This window comes from Plasmodium chabaudi, assembly GCF_900002335.3.
Source record: "Plasmodium chabaudi chabaudi strain AS genome assembly, chromosome: 14".
NCBI lineage: Eukaryota > Apicomplexa > Aconoidasida > Haemosporida > Plasmodiidae > Plasmodium > Plasmodium chabaudi.
In genome coordinates this window covers 2074614-2098654 of record NC_030114.2, presented here as the reverse complement: position 1 = coordinate 2098654, position 24041 = coordinate 2074614, and the positions used below count along the sequence as shown (strand labels likewise).

General features: G+C 22.6%; 2 protein-coding genes across 2 annotated transcripts; one reads left to right on the top strand and one right to left on the bottom strand.

Annotated features, from left to right (window-relative positions):
* Positions 1 to 1232: 1232 nt before the first annotated feature.
* PCHAS_1456600 (vacuolar protein sorting-associated protein 16, putative) lies at positions 1233 to 4130 on the top strand (the record flags this gene model as incomplete). The annotated part of the gene is made up of 1 exon (XM_734448.2): positions 1233 to 4130. One exon carries the CDS (start codon positions 1233 to 1235, stop codon positions 4128 to 4130), a length of 2898 nt encoding a protein of 965 aa, XP_739541.2.
* A 1059-nt stretch (positions 4131 to 5189) lies between these two features.
* Positions 5190 to 22208, bottom strand: PCHAS_1456500 (conserved Plasmodium protein, unknown function; the record flags this gene model as incomplete). Its single annotated transcript, XM_734702.2, has 1 exon — positions 5190 to 22208. The coding sequence occupies one exon, from the start codon at positions 22206 to 22208 to the stop codon at positions 5190 to 5192; it is 17019 nt and encodes a 5672-aa protein (XP_739795.2).
* Between the last annotated feature and the right edge of the window lie 1833 nt (positions 22209 to 24041).

Here is a 24041-nt window from a genome sequence, read left to right as displayed (position 1 = left end):
GTATTGTACAAATTCAATTATGTTATATCTTCAATTATATATTTAGTATATCTATATTTCTATATATGCACATTACCCAAGATAGTGACTATGTATTTATGTATGTGGTTATATACGTGGCATGTAATTTAGTGCATACAATACTGTTAGCATGAAACGATAAAATGAATATTTTGTCTATGTATTTATTACTATAAATACTGTTATTATCCAATACTGAGAATACATATTAGTCTACATAGCCTTTACAACCATTTACGTATCCAAGGTAATAATTAATGTACCTAATTTTTTAAAAGTGTCTCATAAATGATTGTAGAAGAAATAAAAAATAATTTAATTATTAATCTAAATAAAATAAAAATGTATATATATTTTTGCAGCTATAGTAATTGGCTTTTCTTTATATATATAATACTATTTAAGTGGAAACGGGCAAAAAAAATTTCCGAAAAATATATGGTAAAAAATTATGCAATATAATAATATTTCGTTATAAGAATATTTTATATATTTATTAAAGTTGTTTTTTTATGAAAAAAATACTAAGCTTTCCTCAGTTTTAATATATATATTTTTTATTCCTTAACACATTAAATTATTTTAAATCTTCAAATGTACGAAAAATTCAATTAAAATTAGCAAGGGGAAAATGCTAATATCATACTTTTCAATAATGAATATAATAGTATGAAAACTATTTTTTTTTAGTATTTTTTAATAATATATGTTTACGGCCAAAAATATATAGTATTTTTAGCGAAATTAACCTATTATTTTTTTTTCTTTATTTCTCTTCCTTTTTTTTTGTACCATGTATTTTAATGAAGATATAGCATTTTGCGTAGTGTATATCTCATTTATTTGAAGTAACTTTTTAATGCCATTTATAATATAAATTTATATTCAGTTTACAGTTTAGCTCAAAGTATTGCACTCTTAAGGAGAAAATACGCATATTTATGTAACACATACATAAATATAAGTCCTGCTAACTTTAAGGAAATCACAGACGTTCCCAAAAAAGTCATAAGCCGAATTATTTAGCGTCTACAGCTTTTAATCATTTTTTATTTTTGTAAAAAATGATAAATATAAGTATAAATAAGAAAAATTATACAGAAATGTTCCACTATTGAGAGTTGTTATATTTATCTATCAGCAAATAATTAAATAAATATATATGCATGTACACGCCATCATTCCTATACTTTTACACTTTTAGTTGAAAGATGAATACAAATGAATGGGAAAATATTGACAATACCTACTATGGGAAAAAAAAAGTAAGTAATATGCTGTGGGCGAACGAAGACGTACTAAAGGATAGTACTATTTGTTCAGGAAAATTAGGACTAATCGCCATTTTACGAAATAAAGATAAATTTGATATTTATAAGAAAGAAGATAATTTAAGAATATACACAAATATAGGTAGATTAATATCTAGTTGTCTATTAAATTATGAAAAGTTAATATGTATGGGCTGGAATAAAGATAATGATTTAATTTTTCTTTTTGATGATAATATAGTTCGAGTATATTCATGCTTTTGTGAAAAAAAATACGTTTTTTCCTTAGACGATAATATTAAAAATGAAGGTATATTATATGGAAAAATAATTGATGAAGGTATTGTTATAATAACTGAAAAATTAAATATATATGTTAATTATTATTTTAGTGGCAGCAATTGTGTTAGATATCCATATATAGATTTAAAAGAAATGCCGAGTTGTGTATGGTCAGTAAATGAAGATCAATTAAATGACGATTTAAATTTTGAAAATAACTATTTTGAAAATAGAGCTAGTAATAATTTAATGAAATTAAATTTAAAAAGTTACATTACAAATCCTTTTGATTTTAAAAAGGGAAGTCCTAATGAAAATACAACAGTATCGAGTAATAATGTGCTCACTGAATGCAAGGAGGACTATAGAATATCCTGGAGTGATGAAACAAAATCATTTCCATCCACTGCTATTAACAATAATAATTCTGATGATAAGAATGGAAACAAAAAAAAGTTAAAAAAAAGTGCGAAAAAAAAAAAAATAAAATCGTTAATAAAATTATCGGCATATGATCTAAATAAACGAGACAAACAAAATAACATAATAAATAATAAACCCAAAGAAACAAAAGAATTAAATATACATTTGATAATAACATTACAAAATGGAGGATTTGTATTATTAAATAAAAATCGATTTAAATATTATGATACAGATTATACTCACCCATATATTAATATGTGTGTATCAAAATCTGGGGCTATTATAGCATTTTTATCAGACAATGGTATTATAAAAATATATTTAACTAAAAATTTAAATAAATGCATTGAAGAAACAGTTTTAGATAATAAAAAAAATATAAAGCAAATCGTATGGTGTGGTGATGATTGTTTAGCAGTATATACCCCATTAATCACACCTTCTAATTATATACAACACATGTTATTTATTGGTGGGCCTAAAAACCAATGGATTCCTTATCAATATAGAAGTCATTTATACCTTATAGGAGATATATATGGTGTTAAAATAATAAGTAATGAATATTTAGAATATATAAGTAGAATAAGAAAATCGACATTTAACATTTTTAGTATAGGCAGTTGTACTTCTTCAGCAATGCTTTTTTATTCTTATGAAAAATATGCAAATGGAAGTATATGTTTAGATGATGAAATTAGAGCGTTTAATGACAATCTTGATATTGCTATTGAAGAATGCTTAAATGCTTCTACTCATGAATATGATGAAAATATTATTAATATGTTACTTAAAGCTGCCCTTTTTGGTAAAAATTTTATGAAATTTAATTATTCCAGCAAAAAAACTATTTTATATTGTTTATATTTACGTATTTGTATGAATGTTAGAAAGCCACCATTAGATATTTACATTACAGCAGCAGAACTCGAATACATGAGTATACCAAAATTTGTTCAATACATTGCAAAAAGAAAGGAATATTTCCTAGCTTATCGAATTTGTGAATATGCAGGGATTAATACGGATAATATACTAATTGAATGGTGTAAAGAAAAAATAGAAAAATCCATTGAATTAACTGATGAACAATTATGTGCAGCTATAATTGATAAAATAGGTGATAAAAAAAATATGAACTATTCCTATATAGCATTCATTGCTGCCAAATGTTTAAGACCACAACTAGCTACCATAATAGTTCAATATGAAGAAAATAAAAAAAAGCAAATAGAAATGTTAATAAAATTAGCTAACTATAGTTTATCAATGGAAAAAGCCATTCTTTCAAAAGATATTGAACTTGTTTATTTATGTATTACAAATATTTTAAATAAAGAACAAGTTAATGCAAATGGAGAAAAGGAATTTAATACATTAATAGATATTTTTAATCAAAATATACATGCATACAACTGTTTTTATGCTTATTGTAACAAAACAAAACAGTATAATTTACTTAAAGAATTTTATGAAAAAAGTGGTCAACATTCAAAAGCTGCTTTTGTCACATTACAGTTAGCACTTTCAAAAAAAAATGTTGAACAAAAAAAAACATGGCTAGCTTATTCGGCAGGGTTTTTGACAACTGATAATATGGATAGTCATATAAAATTTGTTCACACATCTATAATGAATAATATTGATTTATTAAATTATCAAAAAGAGTTAGAAATGAAATATAATAAAAAATCTGTAATAGGATACCCTCATAAAATATTAGGTTTGTCATTAATGAAAACAGTAGAATATACATTAGCAGTTGGCGAATTTTTAGATGCCGATCATTTATTTAAAAGGTTCAAAATATCAGAACCAAAATTTTGGAGATGCAAAATATATACATTAGCCAAACATAAATATTTTGATGAATTATACAACTTTGCAAATTATAGAGTTTCACCAATTGGTATGGATTATTTTATAGAATGTGTGTATGAATTTGGTTCGGCTCCATTGACCGTTAAATTTATCCAAAAAATTAAAGATTTAAATGCTCAACATAAATGGTTTATGAAATATGATATGAAAGCCGAAGCAGATCAAGTGTTAGAAGACATAAAAACAAAAAAAACGACAACCACATCACTGTTCCAAACAATAACAGATGCAATATCGAGCATGAGATAATACTGGACAATTTTTAATAAATATACATCTTGCCGACCGAATTATACATATATACATGTACTTTTTTGCCTCCTTTTGAATTTATGATTTCATGTATGTAGAATAAATTGTATTGTTTCCCTTTGGTGGCGATTTTTCTCCGTCCTAACGATATTGGTTATTGCCTTTTCTAAGGCAGCCCTTTTCATTTTCTTTTTATTTTTTTCCTTTTTTGCAATAAATTCCCAAAACGATGATACATCGTGGGAACAATCATAAACTGTTTTTAAATTTGTTATAATAATTTGAATGATTTTTCTAAATTCGACAAGAACAATAGTTCGATACATAATTGTAAATATCTAAGGTTATTATTTTATATCCTTCGATTTTTATATAAAAATTTTAGTTAATAAAAGCATACGGAATATGCAATACCCTTTTTTGATAAGCGTGTGAATAGCCCACTATTCATGCTCAACCAATGAAAATTAAGTTTACAAAAAAAAAATAAAATATTTTAAATATTAGATGAGTTAAAATTGCATATATATGTGTAAACGTGCAATATTATTAATACGATTCAACATAATATTTAAAAAGGATAGAAAATGTTAATAATTGTAAAAAAAAATATAAAAATACGAATACACCAGATTTGAGATAAGATAGCATGTTATAATACAAAAAGAAACACGTGTCTATCCTATTCATATTTAAAAAAATGAGAAAAAAAACGTAAACAAATTCAAAATACCAAATATTTTAATGCCATTATTTGTATATATTAATAAAAATACAAAAAAAAATGTTTCTCAAATAGCATATGTATAATTATGTAGCTATATGCATACTCATCGGGTGTTTATAGAAGCTCATGTATATTAAAACAAATATAGGTAGTGCTCTTATTAATGAACAAAATATAATTTAATAGAAAAATGTTTAAAATTTTGTGTAAAAAAACATTTTTATCGCATATCCAAGAAATTGTGTGATTATTTTTATTCCCACGTATTTAAAATAATAAATGAATTGGAAGAAGTTCAATCATAAATTATGTGCATCTCATTGGTAAGCTTAACAAATTTTCAACTGTAATAGCTGCAATTTTTCCCTTAGTAGATTTTTAGACTTGAGAATAGATTTAAAAATTTTATCACATTCGCCTTTTGATAATTGTAATGGCTTGATTGAGGCGTCTATTTCAACATCTTTATTATGATCCTTATTTCTTTTCAATTTTAAAAGAGCTAATATTTCAAAGTACAAACTATTTGTTGGATCAATAAAGAATAGTATTTCACTTATAATAAACAAAACACTTTTAAATAGATTAATATATATAAATAGATTATTTTGAACATATGTAATATTGTTTATATCAACTACTTCTTCAGAAGTAATATTACTATATTGTAAATGCTCATTGTTTTTTGATATTTTATCTAAATGATGTTCTTTTATTTGGTATTTTAAGGATACTATACTTTCTGATTTTCCTTCTAATTCATTTTGTAAATTATTTATTTCTTCATTAAGTTTCATAACGAATGATTTTAAGCTTTCTCCTTTATAACCTTGTATGTTTTTTAAACTACTTGTATTAATAGAACCATCAAGATCATTTTCAATATTGTTTATTAATATGCGTTCTCTTTCTTTATAATGGTTGCAAAAATCTTTTAGAAGATTATTTTGCATTTGAAAATACTCCACGTCTAAAGCGATTTCATTGTTTTCTTTCATAGCATTATTTAATTGTTCTTTTATTTCATTTATACTATTTATTAATTCTTTTTTATTTTCTTCTTCAATTTCGATTTGTTCCTTAAAATTTTCATTTTCCTTTTTTAGCATGTCGCAAATTTTTTGGTAATATAATTTATTCGTTTCTTCTTTTCCGAATTCGTTTACCAATTCATCATGTGTAGATTTATAAAACTCAAGAGTAGAGTTAATATTTTTGATGTCATTATTATAATTTTTAACATCCGATTTTAATTGTGTAATTTCATCATTTAAGACTTTAATTTCGATTTTATATTTTTCATTGGCTTGTTTTAATTCTAATATTTTGTTGAAATTTTCAGAATTTTCTTCCACATATATATCAACACATTCATTTACAGTTTTATTTTGTGCATCTAGTTTTTTTTGTTTTTCTTCCAATTCTTTTTCTAATATATTTAATCTGCTTTCGCATAACATTAAATTTCTTTTAGCCCCTTGAACATCTTTTAATTCCTTTTTTAAAAATTCACATTTTTCCATTAAATCTGTGTTTTCATTTTTTAATACCTCAATTTTATGTTCTGCTGTTTTTAATTGATCATTTAATTCGTCCATTTTTAGATTCATTTCTTCAATCTTTACTTCATTTTCATCATAAAAATCATATGGTTCTTGACAAGTAAATTCAGATAATCGTTTTTTTCGACTTTGGTCAAAAGTCTCTCTTCTTTTTTGTTTTGAAGCAAAATCTTCATTTTCGTGTCCATGATTTGATTTTTTCTCATCATAACCTTCAACAAATGAGCATCTATTGTTGTAACTTTTTCTTTTAATAAAACTTCGAAGTGTTGGTGATAAATTAACATTATCTATATCGAATAAATTGTTTTCATCAATATTATTACATAATAATTTTATTTGATCTTTTAAAAAAATTATATATTGTTTATTTTTTTCTAGCACCTCATTTTTGTCTGCAGATTCTTGCTGACTTTTCATAATTATATAATCTTTATTTGTAATTTCTTTATTTAAGTCTTCTATATATTTGTTTAATTTCCATATTTGTTCATTTTTTTTTATCAATTCTTCATTTTTTTTACTCATTTCTTCTATGTGTGTAATATTTTCTTGATGTGTTTTTGTTGTATCATCTTTTCTTTGGCTAGACATTCTGTCTTTTATGCTTTCATTTTCATTGTATTGATTATTATCTGCAATACTGCATACACTTTTTGTTCCTCGAATGCTTCTAGAATGACGTGCATTCTTAATTGTGTTATTTTCTTTATCATACCCAAATTCCTCATTTGTATGGTTAGATAGCATACTTCTATGACAATTTATTATATTTATTATTTCATCATCTTCGTTTTCAAAAATTGTTACTATTTTTTCCCTAATATCTACTATAGTAAAATCTTTGTTAAAACATATATCTATAATTTGTATACATTTTATTTTATATTTATTTCTTTCATTAATTAAAGTTTCCTTTTCAATAATATCATTTTTTATCTCTAATTCATCATTGTATTTTATTGGTAAATTATTTTTTTGTATGATTTCTTCTAATTCGTGATTTTTTTCACTTAATATATAAAAATCATTTTTTAACATATCACATTCTTCTTTGAGGTTATTATTATCATTTTCTAATTTACTGATAACTACTAATAGTTCATTTTTATCGGCACCTTCATAGTATCTATTATGATCATACAATTCAGTTGTTGAGCTATTTGCAATATGACCCTTAGTATGGTTATTTCCCTCCTTTCGGTTTAGTTCTTCTATAGAATCATAAGTTTCTACCTTCTTTATTAGCATTTCATTAAACTCTTTTAATTCATCTATTACCTGATCATTTGATTTGATTTTTTGTGTCAAATATTCTATATTTTCTTTCTTGTCCTCAATTTGGTTTTTTAGATAAATATTTTCCTCTGTTAATTGTTTTAAGGCAATTTTATTTTTCTCATTTTCGCTATTTAAATTGCTTAAACTTTGGTTTGCTTTTTCTAAAGAAGTGTTTAAATAATCTAAGTCTGTTTTTAAAAATTCATTAATTTCTTCTGTTTTTGTTTTATTTTCATTTTTTTCAATTAATTGATCTTGTAATTTTTTAATTTGATATTCATTTTGTTTAATTAGGTCTAATTTCTCATTATATTCGTCAGTTAATTCTTTGTAAAGATTTTTTAATTCCTCATTTTCAGCTACTAACAATTCATTTTGTTCGGACTCTTTCACTAATATGTGCTTCAATTTGTCGACATCTTCAACATTTTGTAAAAAGTCATTTGATAAAGAATTATATTTTTTTTTTAATAATTTCATATTTTTCTTTAATTCTGTCTTTTCGATATTTGATATTTTGTTGGTTTTCTTAATTTCGTTTATTATAATATTTATAATACTATTATAGCTGTATTCTAAAACGTTTAACTTTTTATACATTATATCCCATTCTTCATTTTTATTTAAGTTATATAATTCATTGCATATGCTCTCAAAAGTGTTAAATTCGTCATTTACAGCTTTTATTATTATATTTGTCTCTGGTTCTATGTCCATTTCATCCATAAATTGTTCTTCATCATTTGGGTTCTGATATTTGTGTATAGCGTCGCTCATATGTGAAGGGTAATTAGGATTAATAACACTGTGATGACCCTTTTTAGGGCTTCCTTTTTTTTTAATCATACTCAATTTTAATGTTTCTTTTTTCTTACTATAAGTATTTTTGCTGATTATGTCGAAAATATATTCTTTTATTTGAATAATTTCTTTATAAAATTGATTTTCAATGAATATTTTTTTTATAATTTTTCTATATAAAATTGCATTGTTCAAAAGACCTAGAACATGTTCATGTGTATAATTGTTTTCATTTATGATCTCATTTATTTTGATGAAAAATGGCATATTTCCTTCAAATATACTTAATTTTGATAATAGTTCATCAATTTTAGATTTATAGTCATTTATAATTTCATGGTGTTTTGCATTATCCTCTTCATAGTATAGCAATTTTGTACTTAATGATTCGATAACCATGTCCTTTTCATTTAGTATATCATTTATTTTATTTGATGCCCTTTTGTCATTATGCTCATCTTCTACAACATTTACTATTTTATCAATATCGTACGTTTCGTCTTCAGAACTATTTCCTAAAGCATCGTGATCTTTGCTCATGATGCTACTATTAAATTGGCTCATATTAATAATGCCGTCTTTATTATTCCTATGTTTCTTTTCATATTCTATTTTTCTTTTCATTTTTGATGGGAGCATATTAAAAAATTTATTACATTCCTTTACTTTGTGATCATAATTTATTTTTAATTCATTATATTTTATTTCCTTTTGTTCTTTTTCATTTTCAGTAACATTTTTTTCATCGTTTAATTTATCTATATTTGACAACAAAATATCAATATCATCTCTCATGTCTTTATTTGCTTGTTCCATTTCTATATTTACACTATATAGTTCATTATTTTTATTTTTTAAATTTACAATTAATGTATTTGCATCATTGAGTTCTTCTTTTAATTTTTTTATACCTTCTTCATCATCCATAATTTTTTCCATAAATTGTTTTGTAATATTTTCCTTTTCTTTATTTAATTCTTCAATTTTCTTTTCATATTCACTATGTCTTTCGCCATTATAACTGCTGTTATTACTTTTTTTATTACCCTTATTTTCTATCATACTAATTTCATATGAAGCTTGAGCCAACTTTTGCTGTAATTCTAATATTAGCGTGTTTTTTTCATTTATTATTTCTTCAGATTCTTTTAACGATTTGATAATATGCTCATCATCATTTTTATATCTTTCTAATTGGTCATCCAGATTTTTTTTGTTTAATTGCTCTGCATGTAACAAATTTTTTAAATTGTCTAATTCGTTTCTATACTCTTCTTTTTCTCGTTTTTCAATTTCAAGTGTTTTCTCGAAATATTCCAATTCCTTCTCACGAGATTGTAAATCTTGTTTTAAATTTTTAATTTTTTTTTTAAATTCATTAAAATAGGTTGTATATTCTAAAGAATCCAAATTTAAGTTGTCGCTTTGATTTTCTAAATTGTCTAATTCTGCTATTTTTCGCATCGACGAAATGTTACTATTTTCATGCTCATTGTTATTTCCATTTACATTACTTCTTGATCGGCTATTGAATAAATTGTCATCATTACTTGCATCTAAAAGATCATTGATACTATTGTTTTTCAATTTTTTATAAATAGTTTTTAGTTTTGTTTCTTTTATTTTTATATCCTTTTGTTCATTGTGTAAATGTTCAAATTTTAAAATAAGGTCATTTTTTAATTCTTCTATTTGAATTTGTTCATTATTTAATTCTTCTCTTTTTCTTGCTAATTCATTATTAGTATTTATGAAATCTTCATTATTTTTTAAAATATCACTTTCTTTATTAATCAATTCATGTTCTTTTTCAATTAATTCTTTTTCTTTATGTGATAATTCATTTATTTTTTCAGTAATTTCATGTTCTCTATCTATTATGTCCCTTTCTCTGTTCATTATTTCTTCTTTTATTTGTATAAACTCATTTTCTTTATATATTAGACTTTCTTCTCTTCTATTTATTTCCTCTAATTTGATGTTGAACTTTTTCATTTCATTTTTTTTTATGTCTAACTCCTTTTCCATAATTCTTAATTCGCTAATATATTTATTTTTTTGATCGTGAAATTCATCTAATTGGCGCTTCATGTCTTTTATTATATCACTATGCATTTCTTTTTCCGAAATAACATTATTTAATTCATTTTGTAAATTTATAAGTTCTCTTTCTTTTATCGACAGATTTTCATCATCAGCATTTTCCCTTAGCTTCGATTCTATGCTTTTTCTAGAATTTCTATGATGAAATTTTATAACTATTTCTTTAATAAATAGTAGATGCTTAGTATTCATTTGTGTATTTATTTTTTTTGTTAATTCTTCTATGCTAGAGTTTTCATTTTGGAAATAATTCATAACAATATCCTGAACATTATTTATATCATCTACAATGAGTTCTATCTCTCTTTTTTTTTTATCAACATTCATTTCAAGATCGTTTATATATAAAGATTTTTGTTTTATATCGTCTTTCAATAAGATAATTTCTTTATCCATTTCTTTTATTGCTAACTCTATTAATGCATATTTTTTATCTTTTTTTTCGTTTTCATTTTTTATTTTTTTTATATAGGATTTTAAGCTATTTGCCTCATCTTCATAGTCTTTGAGTTTTTTTTTGTTATCAAATTTTAACTTGTTATAATTTTCAAAAGAGTTTTTCAATTCCATTCTGAGTTCATTTATTTTTTCAAAATGTAAATGGCTTTGATTTAGAATATTATTATATTGTCTATCGTTTTCATCTTCATCGAAATTTTGTTCATCATTATTATCTCGTTCGTTTTGCTTTACCAACGATGTATTACTATGGGTTTTACGAGATGATAACACGGATTTTCTATTTGAACCGTTTTTATATTGTTCATTTTGAGAATCGTTATTTTCCCCTTTAATACTGTTTGATATTCGCTTTATATCAGTTTTTAAAATATGAATTGTATTTTCCTTTTTATCTAATTCATTACTCAATAACTTCATTTCGTCTTTTGAATCATTTAATATATTTTTTAATGTGTCTATTTCATTATTTAGATTAACAATTTGTAATTCTAAGTCGTTTATATATTTTAAGTTTTTATTTTTTCCGTCTTTTAATACATCAATTTCTTTATGTAAATCATTTATTAATTCGATTTTATTTTGTATTACATTGTCTTTTAATTGAATTTCATCATTTAGTGATTTATTTTGTTCAATAGATTTTTCCTTAATTTGAGTATTAATTAATTCTAATTTTTTAATAATATATTCTTTATCATTCATTTCTGCTTCTTTTAATCTTTCTAATTTTATTTTTTCATGTTTTAGCATTTCTAATTTTTCTTTAGTTTCTTCAAGTGTATTTATTGAATCATTATACTCATTTAGTAAATTTTCATATCCCGCTCTTATTTTAATAAGCATATCATCTTTTTGTAAAAATGCAGAATTATCTCCCTTATTATTTCCATCATTTTCTTCAGATTCAATACGATCATTATTATTTTGGGTTCTTATCAAATTTAACATTTTTCGGAATTCTTCAGAATTGCGTTTTAAATTGTTAATTATCTCATCTTTATTATCAATACGAGATTTTAAATTGTTGATAATTTCCTGATAATTTTTTATTTCATCTTCTTTTTCCATAATTTGATTTATTAATTTGTTATTCGATGTGTTTATTTTGTTTGCCTGGTCATTTTGTTTATTTTTAAGTAAATAATCTATGTCTTTTTTAACTAAATTTATATACATTTCAACTTGTTTATTATTTAATAGCTCATTGTTCAATTTTTCAATTGAATTTATATGATTTTTAATTGTTAATAAATCTTTATCTGAAATTGAAAAATTATTTAAATTGTTTACTTCGCTATGTATACTTTCTCTGTGTCCCTTATTTAAGATATCTTGAGTAAAACTATTTCTTATTCCGTTTTTGCTATTTTGTATATCTGAAAAATTTATTTCGATTTTTTTCTTTTTGATAAAATCTTTCAAAGAGTTATAATCGGTTATCAATTGGTTGTAATTGTCACTCAATTCGCTATTATGTTGTTTATAAAATTCACAATCATTTTCTAATTCATTATTTTTTTTTTCAATTGCCATTATTATTTCTTCATATTGCTTTATAGTATCATTTATATCACCATTGTCAACCAGTTTCTTTTTTAAAACGCTAATCTTTTGATCATGAGAAGTTAGCATGCTATTTAATAAATCTCTTTGCTCACTTTGAGAATGTCTACTATTACGACTATTGTTTTTGTATTCGTCTGAACTATTTTTATTTTTTTCTTCATTTAACTCTTTTGTTAATATATCAATATCATCATTCATTTTTTTAACAATATTTTTTAATTCATCATTTTCAGATAAAATATCGCCATTTGTTAACAACAGATTTGAATTATTTTGCACAAGTTCATTATATTCTTTTAATAAGATTGTTATTTTTTTAAGATTAGAGTTTTCAATGTGTTCGTCGTTTTTATATATACTATTGTCTATATTCAAATTTTGGAATTTTAATGCGTTTTCGATTTGTACTTGATTTTCTTCATATACTTTTATTTTATTATTTAATGCATTTAACTCTTCTAGCATGTTATTATTCTTATGAACTTCTTCTTCAAGTTTTGTTATTAAATTTTCATGGATTTTAGAAAATTTCTGAACATTAGACGAGTTTTCTTGTATCAATTCATTCACTTTGTTGCTTAAGTCTATATTATCTTCTTCATATTTTTTATTAAGATTTATATAATTATCGATTTCATTTTTTAATTCTTCTATTATATTTTTCTGGTTTCGTACAATTAATTCTTTATCACAATAATTTTCTTTTAATTTCATAATATGCTTATAAATTTTATTTAATTTTACCTTATCTATTACTATACCATCGTCATTACTATTTTTCCAATATGATCCTAACATATTTACAATTGTTTTTGAACTTATACTAGCATTATCTTCTATATTTTCATCATCTTCTAATTTGCTGTTTCTTGCACTCATGTGATCACTTCCTACATCTGTATGCATTTCGCTATAAGGGGAATTATTATCATCTCTGTCTTCCATTTTGGGTATAGGACTTAAATCATCAAAGTTGTCATTGATAATCATTAAATTAGCTGATTTTATTTTTTTTAATTCATTCTTAAAAAATTCATAATTAAAATTATTTTCCCTAAATACTTCAATAAGTCCTTTAATTTTATCATTTAAATAATACAAATAATTTTTGGCTTTTTTATTATTTTCTTTATATTTAAAACGTTTACTTAGTGTCTCACTGTATTCATCAATTTGGTTTTTAAGTTTATATATTTCGATTTTTAGATTCTCATTTTCTTCTTTTCCTAACCTATTTTCATTAATTAAATTTTTAGTATGATTTTCCATTTCAATCATTTTTATTTCGTTTTCAATTTTCTCTTGACTCTTCAGCAATTCCTTTTTATCAGCATCCCCATAACTTTTGTTAGTAAACTTACTATTATCGTTTCGTCCGTCATTTTTAGACATATTAACACCATTATTATATTTCTCTTCCAAAGACGATATAACTTTTATTAATTCTTTATTATCATTAAATATCGTATCATTTAATCGCTCCATGTCTTTAATCTTAGTTTTTAATGTGTCATTTTCGATGGTTAATATGTTTATATCTTTTTTTAAATTGTTTATAACAATGTTACTTTTTTCGATTGTATATAATTCATTTTGGCTCTCTTTCATTTGTCTGACTGAATTTCGTAATTTGTCTTTACTTATAGCCAATTCTTTTTCATATTCTTTTAGATGGTTTAATTTATCGTCTATTAGCTGTTCCTTTTCCTTTAGACTTTTTTCTTTTAACAAGAAATATTTTTCAATATTTTCATGATTATCATTTCCATTTTTCGTTTTGTTTGCAGAAATGTCTTCATTTAAAGAAGATGATGTAACGTTATTTAGCTCTTCAGTTGCTTTTAAATATTTCATATATATATCAAATTTTTCCTTATCCATATCTACTAAATTTATGTTATATTTTTCATTTTGTTTTATCAGTTTATTCACTTCGTCAATTAATTCGTTATTTTTTTCCATCAGCATTTTATTTTCTATCTTTAATTGATCAACTTCAGTATTTAACAAAGATTCTATTTTTAATTTTTTGTCATAATTTGCTTTCAAATCTTCATATTCATTTATTAGTGATTCCTTTTCCCTTAATAAATCGGATATAATGTTTTCATGATTTTTTAATTTATTTATAAAATCATTTTCATTTTTATTATCATTTTCTTTATTTGCTTTTTCATTCGTTTCAAAAATGTGTGATAGTTCATTATATTTATTTTCAAAAATACTATATTTCTTTTTCAGTCTTTCATTATATTTTTTCATTTCTTCTTTTTCTAGTACATGTTCTTTTATGTCTTCGTTTAGCTTTTTCACTATTTCTACATATTCTTTAATTTTATAATCCTTTTTAAATATATCATCAGTTAAGGACAAGAATTCTTTTTCCAATTTTAGACATCTAGCATATTCACTATCCATATATTCTTTATCTTCATTTCTTTTTTTTATTAAATGTTCAATATTTTTATTTTTGTTTTCTAACTCTTTTTCCATTTTGTAATACTCTTTATCGCACTCCTTTTGTTTATCTATAATGATAATTAATTCCTTTTGTAAATTAGTTATAATGTCTTCATAATTTGCCGTTTTCTTTTTTAAATAGTCATTTTTATTTCTATAGACATTTAATTCGTTTGATATTGTATCTATTTGGAATTTTAAATATTTATTTTCAGCGACATATGTATAATCATTTGGTGCATTTTCCTTTTCATTAAATTCATTTTTTTTATTAATTTCATTAACACTAATTTTTAAATTCGTGTAATTCATTATTTGTTCATGCAAAAATTTATTTTCTTCTACTAATTTATCATTTTCATGTTTTAATATTAATAGTTCTTTTCCTTTTTCCATTATATCACTTTTATTTACATATTCATGTATACTACTGCTTAAATCTTTATAATTCATCGAGAAATCTTTTACTTCTATATTTTTATCTTTTGAAAATTCAAACATATTTTTATTATCCATATTAAGTTCTTCTTTTTGTCTTAATTTCTTTTTCAAGTCCCAAATTAAATCCCTGTCTTCTTTTAATTTTTCTTTAAAACTATTGTATTTCTTTTCAGCACTTTCTAGTTTAGATTCAAATACTCTTTTTTTAAAAATTAATAATCTTACACAATTTAAAAATTCGTTAATATAATTTGATATTTCGCTAGTATTATTCATTTTTATATTTTCCATAATATTATTATGCGTATCATTGAAGTTACTAATGTTTATCGATTTAAAAAGTTCAATGTCATCATCGTTATCTGTATTTTTTCTATTGTCATCACGATCATCATTCAAATTGCCTTTAATTCCATATCTATCATTTTTTATTACACTTTCTTCATTTATGTTTTTACTATCGGTTTGTTTTCGATCGGCAAGTTCTTTCTCTACGCATTGCTTATAATAAATGATATGTGAACATATTTTGTAATAAAAATTTAATGTTCTATTATATTCATCAAATAAAAGATTTTGTTCATATTGTTTATTATTTTCCTCTTCCTTTTTCATGTCTAAATTATTTAAAAGTTCTGATTTTTCATCGACTTGTTGTTTATAAAAGTTTATTTGTTTTTGAAACACTTCATTTTGTACAATTAACTTATTTTTTACATCTGTAAGTTCATATAATTCTATGGATAATTCTTTACATTCATCACTTCTAAGTGCTAATAATTCATTAGCAGCATATAATTCCGAATTTAATTGACTTGTATCTTTTTCTAAATTTTTCATTTTTTCATTATATGAAACTATTTCATCATTCATTTTTCGAATGATATCATTTCTTTTTTCAAGAATTTTTTCCATTTCTGCATTTTTTCTTTCATTTATATATGACTGGTCTTTCATTTTTCGCAATTCCTGCTTTATCGTGTCGTTTTCTTCTTTCAAAAAAAGACTATACTTTTTCAATTCTATGACATTATTAAAATATGTTCCATTATTATTAGCATTGTTATTAAATATACACATTTTTGAATCACCTGGATTTCCATAACTCATATTAATTCCAAGGTCTTCATCTGTAAACACCTTATGTTCAAATTGTGTTTTTTCTAAATCGTTAATTTTAATATCTCCAAAAACAGCTTTTCTCAAATTGTTTTCTAGCTCCTCTATTATATTGTCTTTATTATTCTTTATATCATTAAGTATAAAAATTTCTTGATTTAATTGAGCTTTTTCATCATTTAATTTTAATAATATAGAATCATTTTCATTGATTTTCGTTTCGAGCATCTTGATATCTTCGTGTAATGCTAATATATTTTTTTCTTTTTCTTCATTTATTAGTTTTTCTTTTTTTAAATCTATAGATTGTTTTTCATTATCTTTTATTAATTCGTCAATTTTATTTTCCAAATCTTGAACTAGCATCTTCATACTGGTATTTTTATCTAATAAAACTTTGTATTCTAACATTTGCAATTCTAAATCTGAAACCATTTTAAGATGGTTTTTTATTGAATCTTGAATTTCTCTATTTTTTAATTTTAATTTTTCAATTTCGTCTATATGATTTTTTTGGTTCATTTCATTATCTCGTCGTAAGGAACTTATTTCTTCTTCTTTTTTTATAGCATATTGATGTGCTTCTTTAATTTCTTTTATAAAATTTTCTTCATTTTCTTTTAACATGTCATGATATCTTTTTTCTTCTTCTAATATGTCTCTTAATTTATCAATCTCTTTTTCATAATTATATTTTTCTTGTTTTAAATTATTAATAGTTTCCTTTAAACTCATAATTTCATCATCGACATTTTGAATTATTTTTTTAACATTGTATATATCATCTTTTAATGCTTCATTTTCTTTTTTTAAAAATTCAATTTCTTTTTCGCGTTGCAATTCAATATCATTGAATTTTTCTTTCATATCTAGCTTTGAATTTTCTAAAGCCTGAACTTCATTTGATAAAAAGTTGCATTTCATTTGCATCTCATTATATTCCATATTTTTACCATCTAATTCTTTCATCAATAAATTTATTTCTGCATTTTTTTTCTTCACATCTTCTGAAAGAATTAAACAATCTGCTACTCTATCATCTCTGTCTATTATTATATTTTTCATATTATTATCATATTGTTCATATAATTTATTATACTCATTCATTTTTATTTTTAATTTATTTTCTAATTCTTTAATTTTATTCAGCATATCACTTTTTTCCTCTTCGTAGTATGCATTAAATTCACTTAATCTGTCAACTGTTTTTACAATGTCTTCAACACTATTGGAAAATTTGTCTTTATCTTTTAATTGAAAATTTATAAGATTTTTTCTATATTCATCATCATTAAATTCGAAATTTTCATATAATTCATTAAACTTTTTAATTTCACCCATTTCAAAATTTTCACACAATTCAATAAATGTTTTATAAAATCCTCCAACCTTATGTTTTAAATTTGTATAAAAATATTCTTTCTTTTTATAGGATTCATTAATATTATATAAGAAATAATCTCTATTTAAAATTTGTTCTTTTAGTGTATTTGTGTTCATTTGATTTTCTCTCAATTCTTTTCTCAATCGTGATGTCTCATCATTTATTTTATTCAATTCATCATGAGCTTCTTTTAGGCTTACATCATATTTATATGTAGCTGATTTCAAGTAAAACATTTCATTTTCGGTATTTTTCTGAATTAATTCTAATTCTTCAATTTTTGTCAATCTCAATTTTAATTCAGTTTTCATACTTTCGATTTTTTTTTTATAAAGATCGATATCTTCTTTATATTTAGAATTTAGATTATCTAATGAAATATTATCTTTAGTTAATATATCATTTTTTTCTTTTTCTTCTTTATATTTCATTTCCATTTTTTTTAAGTCTTCATCAAATTCGTTAATTTTTTTTTCTTTGTTTTCCATATATTTGACTAATTCATTACACTCATTAAAAACTTCTTGTGTTTTCTTTTCGTGCATTTTAATTTCATCTTGTTTTTCACTATATTTTGCAAATAAAACATTATAATCTTTTTCTATACATGTTAATTTATCTGTTCTTTCTTTTATTTCAGTTATTAACAAATCGTGTTCATTTAATAAGTTCACATATTTTACATGATTACAATTTAATTCTTTTTCGTTGTCCATTAATTTTTTTTGCATATTTAGTGTTTCCTTTATTTTTGAATCATATTTTCTTTTTATATAATTCAAATCATTAATCATTTTTTTCGTTTGAAAAGTCGAAAAGAGCTGGTTATTCTTTCCGCGAGCTTTTTTATGATTATTTCTTTCTACAATTATATTTTCACTGTTTTGTGCATCATTTATTTCGTCACCTTTTTCAAATTCTATCAATTTCGAATTACAACTATTAGGAATAGAATAAAATGTGTCTAATCCTTTGCTGTCGATTCGTTGTTGAGAATTCAACTGATTCAAATTTATATTATTCTCAATTTCATTTATATTATTTAGTGTGCTATCAATTTCTCTGCATGCTTTTTTGTATTTTTTTGCGTCGATTCTAAAATTATCACATATGGAAAACCTATGCATTCGAATTTTTATATAAACGCCTTTTACTGTTTTTTTTTTTGTTTTTTTATCAAAGCCACCAATGTTATTATTATTACTGGCTCGTTTTGTAATTGTTTCATTATTGTTCGATATGGTTCTATTTTTAAATATCGACAAAGGTATATTTCCATTGTCTGATATTCCTAATGTGGTAGTTGACTTACTATAAAAACTAGACCTAGCATCAACAGTAGTGCTATTTGCACTTTTTCTTGACTTTTCAACTGATGAGAACATAAAATTAGTACTTGCTTTATCATTTTCAGAAAAATATTCATCATTAGAATTATTTTCAGATGACGAGGAAATAAAAAAAGAATTATTAATATCATTTTTTTTATTTTCTCTGTCAATTTTTTTAATATTAACAACTAAGTTTTTTACTGTTAACATCATTTTATTGAATGTTCTTTTAAGTTCATTACCTTTTCTTTTTTTTTGTTTTAATATTAATTTATATTTACCATTTTGTTTTTTCTCGTGTTCTAAATGAAATAAATATTTTTCAGCATCTGTTTTAGCATATAATAATTCATTTCGTATTTTTACATTTTCATTAGATACTTGCTCTAATTTATGAAAAAGCTCTTCATTTTCTTTAACTAGTAAATTATTCTCTTCAGACAAATTATTTATTTTAGTAGCTAAATCTTCATTATCTTTCCAAGTTTGTTTATTTGTATTTCCAAATGTCAAAGTTCTTTTAATTAAACTATTTTGTTGTTTTCCTTCATTTATACCATAACTCGTAACTTGGTTATTTGTTTCGTATGATTTATCCATTAAAAATACACTATTATCCATAGACACAAACTCTGGACTGACATTATTATCATTATTATAACCATTTTCATTATTAATAGTATTACCATGAATATTATTACTTGATTCTGAGTTAATATTATTTCCTCCAGTTTTTAATAACATTATTTCTTTTTTTAAAAGTTCATTTTCTTTTTGTAATTGGGTATTTTTTTCAATAAGACTTATATTTTCATATGAAAGATTTTCTTTTTCTTCTTTTAACCTATTATTAAAATCTTGAAAAATTGCATTTTCTGATTCTTTTGTTTTTAATTTATCACATAATTCATTTATTTTATCTTGATAATATTTGATATTATCATTAAAATTTTGAATTCGAAATTCAGACAATTCTAATATTACTTGATTGTCTTTATTTTTATTTTCTGATTGATTTAGTCTTTTGGTTAATTCTTCAATAATATAATTTTTTTCCTTTATTTCCAATTCTAACTTTGAACAAATATCTTTAAGATCAAAACATAGATCTTTAATTTTCATTGATTCATTTTCTGCATATTCATTTTTTTTATTTTTTAATAATTCTTCATTCAAATTGTCAATTGTCTTCACCAATTCGAGGTTTTTACTTTCTAATTCTACTATTCGTATTTCTTTATCTTTAATATCACTTTTTATCATTTTCATATGATCTACATCCACAGTAATTTTATTTTTTTTATTCACACTATCATTAGAATTGTTAATATCTTTGCTAATATTATTATCTCCAATGCTTTCACTAACATTTAATGAATCGAAATCATTTATAGAATCATCCTGAATACCTTTGTTATTATTACCCATGCTCATACCATTGACTAAGGAAGTGAGATTTTTATTCTTTTCCTTAAGGTCATTAACTAGTTCTTCTAAATTTTTATACTCATTATTTAATATGCAATATTGTTGATACGAATTTTCTATATAAGTAATATAATTATCAATATATTTTGTTAACAATTCCTTGTCTTTATTTTGATTAGATATATGATTTTTTAAACTTCGAATTTCTTTTTTTTGGTTAAAAATAATTTTATCATATTTTTCATTTAATAAACAATTTTCATTTTTTTCAAATAAAAATTTATTATAAAGATCGTCATATTCAGAGTTTAATAACATATACTTTTTTTCTTGTTTATGAAGATCAACCTGATAGGTTAAATTTATTTTACTAATACAATCTTTTAAATATAGACAATACATTTCATCTGCAATAAATTTTTTCAAAAAATGAATGTTTTCTTTTTCCAATGAATAAACCATCTTATCTTTTTCTTTCAGATCATTTTGATCATACATAATTATTTTATTTAATATATTATAAAGTATAGATACTTTGACAAGGTGTTTTTTACATACAGAATCGCTAATATTATTTTCCGTATTAAAAATGTTTTGCATGACTAAACAATTTTCATTATTTTTATAATAATCGAGCTCTTCATTTAAAAAACATATTTTTTTTTCTATTTCTTTGTTTGTTCTTTTTAAACTTTCATACTTTTTATTTAACATATCTATTTCTTCATTTTTCTTTTCTAATTCCCTTTTATTCAATTCAATTTCTTCATCAGTTAATTTTTTGTTATCATTTATCTGATCATTTTCTGATGTATTATATTGATTCACATTTTTATCACTTGTATCATTTTCATTCGCCTTTGTCTCTCTTAGGATTTGCTCTAATGTTTTTATTCTTATATCATTTTGTTCATTGATTTCACACTCTTCTTTATAGAGTTTTTCTATAACTTGAAATTTTTTTAATTCTTCTTCTTTAAATAATATTTCATCTTTTAAACGGTTTAGTATAACAACATTTTTGTCTAATTCCTCTTGTAACCTTCTTATATCTTTTACAGATTCTTCTTTATAAGTATTATACTCAATTTGAATATTATTTTTCTCATCATTTACCTCTTTTAAGAGTGATGCATTTTGTAAAGAAATTATATTTAATTTTTCGGTATCTTCATTGTATTTCTTTTTTAGTTCACTATTTTCTATTATTACACTTTTTAATTCGTTTTTAAGTTTATCGATTTCATTTATATTATGATCTTCCATTTTGTCAGTATTTTTTTTACTATAAACATCATTAATTTTTATATTATTATTATCTGCATTTTCTTTTTCATTATCTACTTTTGACTTTTTATAAACGTTGTTTATTTCATTATTCTCTGTATTATTCGTGAAATAGTTTTTCATATTTTATTTATTTCCTGTCCTGCTTAATCTCCCCCCTTTTATTGATAATTTTTAACACAAAAAAAATATTTTAAAATAAGTATATGAATGTATACATGTATGTGTATGCAAATGCATGTTGATATCATGTATACATGGCTATACTAAATAATCTTAATAAATTTAGTATAACACATTATTGTCAGTACACATATACTTACATATAACCATATGTTTATTAAAAATGAACAGAAAAAAAATGAAGCTGTAATAATGTATATAAAATATATTAAATAGTTTTTAAAAATACATCCTTTTGATGTGCTTAAAAAATATGTTTATAAATAATATATAATTGTGCTACATATGTTTTTCATAAATTTTGAAATTTGCATATGTATAATTGTGTATATTTTTTATGTATTGTGTATACCTATAATATATTATAAAAATATACATATATATTGCGGGAATACATAATTCACAAAATTTTAACACTATTCATGTTATAATGAATTTCTTCTGTTTTTGGTATCCTCATGAACAAAAATTCATTACAAAGTGTAAAATATTATATAATATGTATTTTTTGTTTTACATTAAAACAAATATTAATGCTTTTATGTTTATTTATTATTCCATAGGAATACATTTTATATTATACGAAGTAAAAAAACACATTTTAACATTTTAAGACCTTTATATTTTTACGAAAAATAAAGGAATATATATTTTATATTTATGTATTTATTTATACTTTTTTATGCAAATATCCTTTTCAAAATATATTCACATTATATGGTTTGTATGCAAAATATATGCTTATTATTTAACGTAACTATTTTCTAGCTTGCGCTGTATTTTATGCCTTATTATATGCATAATTAAAGAATACATTTTCCATGTATTTTTTAAACATTTCAATAAATTTTCGGTATTCGGATTTGTATACAATTTTTTTCTTTAATATATTTTTTTATTAATGGAAAATACACTTATTTTTTTTTTTCCAAAGCTATTATTTTTGGGCATACATATTAATTATTAATATTCGCCTAATATTTTTTATAAGGATAAATGATTATACATTAATTAAAGAATTAATAAATTATCCTTGTATAAATTATAGTATTTTACTTGTATTGTTTTTGGTATGTTCTCTCTTTTAAATATTATAAAAAAATTATGACTATTATGAACAATTTTTCAGCTATTTTACAATAATGCTTCATTATTTTCCTATTAACACATTTTAAGCATATGAATATGTGTGTGTGTGCATACCATAAAAGGGGGAATTCGAATATACCCATTTTTTTCATCTTATAAAGACATTAAATAACTTTAAATTAAAAAAAATTACCATATTTATGAAAAATGAAAAGATATAAAGTATGTGTGACAATATGATTAATTTATTGCTGATTTCTCTATGCTCATTAATTGTTCAGGGTACATATATTTTTATCAAGGATACACATTTGTTTGTACATTTGCATAGAATACATCTATGTTTATAACACACTATTTCATATGTTTCACCATCGTATGCATATATGCATAATCAAAGGGAGAATTTTTACTAATTTGGTTTATTACAAATCCAAATATTTATAATGCTCTCATAACATAGTGAAAATTGTTCAAGTTTAGGATTTGAATATATATAAGACAATATTTATTGGATATATCGATCTCTAAAATGAAACACATCATTTTAATATGCTCATATTATATGCGTATTAATTAGTATTAGTAACATTTCTATGTCATTTTACATATTTTAATCATAGGATAAAATACTAAATTGTAAAAATCCAAAACCTTTATAAGGTAATATAATTTTTATATTAG